Genomic DNA, 5,128 nt, shown 5'->3' with positions numbered 1-5,128 from the left:
GGTAGCTCCGTAGAAAATTAAAGCTCTCGACACAGGCACTCTTAATAAACCTCTTAAAAAATATAGGTACTTACTGCTTCTCTTTTATTAGATTTTATCTTTGATTAGATTTAGTAAATAGAAGACCTATAACTAGTGATTACCTATTCTATGTATCATGCAACTTTGTAGGTAGGTACTTAGGTTAATACACGTTAGAAGGTAGGTAATTATAAGTAAGGTAATTAGTTAGTACATTCCTTTCACAAACAAAATAAGTACCTATCTACCTACATTAGTAAGCAATTTTTAAAACATCGTTATAAGTACCTTAATTATTAATGAGCAAATCGTTTATGATAATGACATATAGTTGTTTTATATAATTAGTATATTTTTGTACATTTTTTATTTTATAGATCTTCATAAGTAAGATTAATATAATGTCGATTTATTACTAAAAATATTATTACCACTGCCATTATAGAGGTGTACGTAGACTATTTTTATTATTATAATTAATTAAGTTCATTAACAATTAATATTTTTGTAACAAAACTTGACATGTCAAGGTTTTAAATTCAAAGTTTTAAGAAGATTAATTTGTTTTATTTTCCTAAGTACCCTTAATTAAGTATTAACCTCCTGATGCCCACGGTCCTTCTGTGAGTACTTAACGAGTATAGTTGTTACTGCCCAAGCCAAAATATATTTTTTTCTGGACTAAATGCCCACGGTCCTTCTCCGAGGACGAATACTTTGTGTTTGAACCATATTTGAATTTACCGCCATTATTTTTTGGGATTGCATCTATGGATTTAACATTCCATCACTGACAGCTGTCTTAAGTGTCATCTGAGGATAATCAATCGTTCATCGAAAAAACGTCAAAAAACGGAACCATGGCGGGGCCACCGTCGACTAAGTAAGTTGTAATCTCATTTTACTTATGTGATCTAATCATTTAATACAATAACTTTATTAAAACCTTATTGTTAAGTATATTAGCAAGAGACGAATACTAATATTTTATCAATTAAGGTTCTAAATAATATTCTATGATCACCCATTTACATTAGTCCTCACTTGAGGACTCTGGACTGCTATACTATAATTTTAGATATACTTATTTATGTATTTTTTTACAGAATATAATGCGAAATCCAAGAAATTGAAGCAGATTTAGCTATGTTGGACATAGATCTCTCGGAGCACGATGACATGACGACATAAATGACTCACCATGAACCCGTAGAATTTGAATTTTGTGATGATGATATCCAGGAGCTGCTAGCTGAGCCTTTCATTTTATCCTATTTTGTTCCTATATTGATCACAATAATTATAATAGTTGATAAGTGAGAGTTTATCTAGAATAAATATAAGTTCTAAACTTATGTGAGACTGATTTAAAGTGTTAAATGTGTTCCTAAGTGGTTCTTATTTCATAAGTTTTGTTATTTCTAACAAATTACCTTATAAATATATTTTCTACCAATAAATTAAACGTTTTTTAACTGCCCGCGGTCCTCACATGAGGACTAATGATTTTCGAATTTAAACCTATTGAAACTGGTTCCTTTTTTAATGCATAACCCGTACATACTACTAGGAACAGTATATAATAATTTTTGTGACATTTATTCAAGTTTAAGTTTCTGGGCAGTAAGCTAGGTAAACGCAGGTAGGTCCTTGTGTGAAGACCGTGGGCTCTAGATAGTCCTAAAAAATAAAATAACGGCTGGGCGTCAGGAGGTTAATTATTATAGAGAAAACTTACGTAGGTAGTTATAAGTTTATAAGTAAGTAGGTACTTACCTATTTTATTTACCTAAATAGGTAGTTATAATATGGAAATATAATACTTTAAAACATATGTAACTATCCGTGTACTAAAAAATATCGTTACTTACAAACAAATTGATCCTCCTTTTTTGAAGTCATTTAAGAACTCTGGTCCAGTGGTAAAAGCTCTGCTTCAACAGTCAGAGGCCCTGCTGGTTCGATCCCCAGATGAGATCAGTTTGGTTTGGTAGGACGGCAGTCCTACATTGTCCTGTATTTACAGTCAGATTAACCATTTATTAGCCTCAGTCTTTCTTTGGCAAAAAAGGGCAGTGGGTGGGACAGTTTCGTCATGGTCTCTGACTCCTTATTCTACGGTACTACTCGTCACTGTACTATACTCACAGACAAACAGCTCACTATCTGTATCTGAACTGTCAATGTCAATCTGACACCATGATCAAACGTCAAAACAAAGCGTAAATTTTCTGCGAACTTGCGATTGGGAAGTAAAATTCGAGTTTCTGCCGACAAAAATAAGTGATCATGATAAGAAATACAGTTAAAATCATTAGGAATGGAGTACAATGCACTCGTCTGTGCGCGGCTGCTACTTACAGGTAAATTCAGTAGTTCGTAAAACCTTCCCAGTCAATGGGATATGGTTATCGTTTGGATCGATCTATTGAAATTATTATATTTTTCACAGGGTTAAGGATTATAAGAGTTTCAGTGGCCTATCACATAATGTAGGAGAGTTTAGAGTTGGCAAAACCAACAGCTCTTTAATAAATGCATGTCCGTGTCGGACAATGTTCATACAAACGCAGGATACGCCAAATCCTAACAGCTTGAAGTTTCTACCTGGGACCAGTGTACTGGAGCCGGGACAGACTATGGATTTCCCGAACATCCAAGCTGCCCACTGCAGCCCTCTTGGTATGTCTAACATAACCTTAAAATTGCTATATTAATTATTATTATTGTTAATTCTAGAATGTTCCTCACTGTAAGAAAGGATATCGAGGGATGCAATTTATAAAAGAATTTAATTTACAGCAAAGATGATATTTCGCATTGAGGGTGTGAAGGCGGTATTCTTTGGTGCTGACTTTGTAACTGTCACTAAGCAAGAAGACGACATAGACTGGAAGTTGCTGAAGCCAGAGATCTTTGCCACTATTATGGACTTCTTTGCCAGTGGACTGCCGGTGGTGACTGATGCCAAGCCTTCTGGTGACACGCGTAAGATACACTTCATAAACTTACTGTTCCATACTAAATTTTTTAACCTTTTACCTTACCTACAAAATGCACAGCTACTGTACCATCACCAACACATTAGCAATTAACAATCCATAAGCAGTGGCGCTTGCCAAACATCCGTCAGATTCATACAAGTTATTTCTGATTTGTTAATTAGTGTTCAGTGGTGGTAAATGGTTAACAGGCTATTAAAATAAAACTTTCTAATGTTTTCAGAGATCAATGATGATGATGATGAAATTGTTCAGATGATCAAAGAGCTTCTCGACACTAGAATCAGGCCAACGGTGCAAGAAGATGGAGGTGATTGCCTGTTTGTGGACTTTAAAGATGGGGTGTTAAGGCTCAAAATGCAAGGGTCATGCTCATCATGTCCCAGCTCTATTGTAACTCTAAAGAATGGGGTAAGAAACCACACCATACTTTTTAGATATTTTTTCCATTGTAACTTGCTTGTTAAGACTTGTACTAGTATGTATAGTGCCACAAACTTATCTGTTCCGGTGAGAGCGAACTAAATTGGTCCATATAATCTATGTCATGTCAATGTCGCAGCCGGATCGTATAACCCGCCGTATTACATGACGCCTAGCCGCATTGCAAGACAGGGCCGCTTTGTAATGCGGCGGATCAACGTTTAGCCGTATTGAATACGGCTGAATGAAAATGCGCCGGATTGTATTCGACATCATACGTCATTCAATACGGCTGGCCGTTATGTAATACGGCGAGAGATTAGCCGCCGCTTTGAAAGATTTTAGTTTTGATTTTTAACACTCGTGGCGCTGCTTGACATAACAACAATAATGGCGTTGGATACAGATATTTGATGATGATTAAAACGAAGAAATCGTGTTAAATATGCTAGTAAACAGTGACTTCAAGAAGAATTTTCACGTGAAATTAAATAATTTCTATTCCGATCAATGCGGTACAGTGAAAAACGTACAAAAGATATAACGCACATCAATCAGCTAAAGTGACCATGGATTCTGCTGGTCGGCGGATTTCCAGATAATACTACTGAGTCAAAAATTATAAATGTGGCCGGCAAAGGTTATTTGATCTTGAAGAGACTGCGACGAGGCAAACGTAGTGTGGGACGCCCTCAGGCTAGATGGGGTGACGACACGACTTGCGAAAGGTGGCTGGTTATGATTGGATGTGGAATGCTGTAGATCGCATCCAGTGGTATGCTTTGGGGGAGGCCTACGTCCAGAAGTGATGTTGATGATGAAGAATAATAATTCCGAAGATCCTACAATCCGAGTAGTGCCCATTAACAGTATTTTGATACTTTAATGAAAGTCCATATGATAGATTTACTCTATTATGATTACAAAAATCCTTCACCTGTAATGTCATGCTTAGTATGGACATGGTTACCCTATAATTCAGTAGTAGTACGATGCGGCTAAATGTGGGCCGCCGTATTGAAGAACGTATTGAAATGACAATGCGGCTAAACGTTGATCCGACGCATTACAAAGCGGCCCTGTGTTGTAATGCGGCCAGCCGTAATGTAATACGGCAGATTATTCGATCCGGCTGCGACATCAATATGAAATTCATTAGTAAGTAATGAGGTATGGACCAATTTAGTTCGCTCTCACCGGAACAGATAAGTTTGTGGCACTATACCATGCCATCATGCCAAACAGGTAATGAAGTTTACACAACCTGTATGTATACAGATGATTACAGAATTTATCATGTATGTAATTAATTAGGTACTTACTTATTTTTTAGTATTATACCATTTCCTAAATATCAAACTGCTATGTAATTCTGTCTCTTTATAACTAATATTCAGTACTTATCTTGTCTGTATTTTTTTCCAGGTGCAAAATATGATGCAATTTTACATCCCTGAAGTACTCTCAGTAGAGCAGATTGATGATGAAGGAGACAAACTAAGTGAAAAGGTTTTTAAGGAGTTTGAAGCTCAAATTTTATCCAAAGAGGAAGCTAAATCTAAGGAATCTAGTAATCCAGAGAAATAAACGGCATAATTATTATGTAATCTTAGAAATCATATTGTATATAGAGAATGTATAGTAATAAACAGTAATGTTGCATTATTAATAAAGTATTTTAT

The 5,128-nt window shown here is 35.7% G+C and overlaps 1 protein-coding gene and 1 long non-coding RNA gene across 2 annotated transcripts; both read left to right on the top strand.

Annotated features, from left to right (window-relative positions):
* Positions 1-622: 622 nt before the first annotated feature.
* LOC125489320 lies at positions 623-1,387 on the top strand. The gene is made up of 2 exons (XR_007266891.1): positions 623-904; positions 1,128-1,387. It is a non-coding gene; the product is annotated as an uncharacterized LOC125489320 (long non-coding RNA).
* An 836-nt stretch (positions 1,388-2,223) lies between these two features.
* Positions 2,224-5,115, top strand: LOC105381202 (NFU1 iron-sulfur cluster scaffold homolog, mitochondrial). Its single transcript, XM_011550891.3, has 5 exons — positions 2,224-2,384; positions 2,474-2,703; positions 2,824-3,009; positions 3,247-3,434; positions 4,872-5,115. Exons 1-5 carry the CDS (start codon positions 2,311-2,313, stop codon positions 5,031-5,033), a joined length of 840 nt encoding a protein of 279 aa, XP_011549193.1. The 5' UTR covers positions 2,224-2,310; the 3' UTR covers positions 5,034-5,115.
* Positions 5,116-5,128: the final 13 nt, after the last annotated feature.

This window comes from Plutella xylostella, chromosome 3, assembly GCF_932276165.1.
Source record: "Plutella xylostella chromosome 3, ilPluXylo3.1, whole genome shotgun sequence".
Classification (NCBI taxonomy): Eukaryota; Metazoa; Arthropoda; class Insecta; order Lepidoptera; family Plutellidae; genus Plutella; species Plutella xylostella.
This window is presented reverse-complemented; position numbering and strand designations above follow the sequence as displayed.

Coding starts and splice junctions, on each gene's coding strand:
- LOC105381202 (XM_011550891.3), top strand. CDS start 2,311: ATGATAAGAAATACAGTTAAAATCATTAGGAATGGAGTACAATGCACT. Junction 2,385..2,473: donor TGCGCGGCTGCTACTTACAG/GTAAATTCAGTA, acceptor TATTTTTCACAG/GGTTAAGGATTATAAGAGTT. Junction 2,704..2,823: donor TGCCCACTGCAGCCCTCTTG/GTATGTCTAACA, acceptor TTTAATTTACAG/CAAAGATGATATTTCGCATT.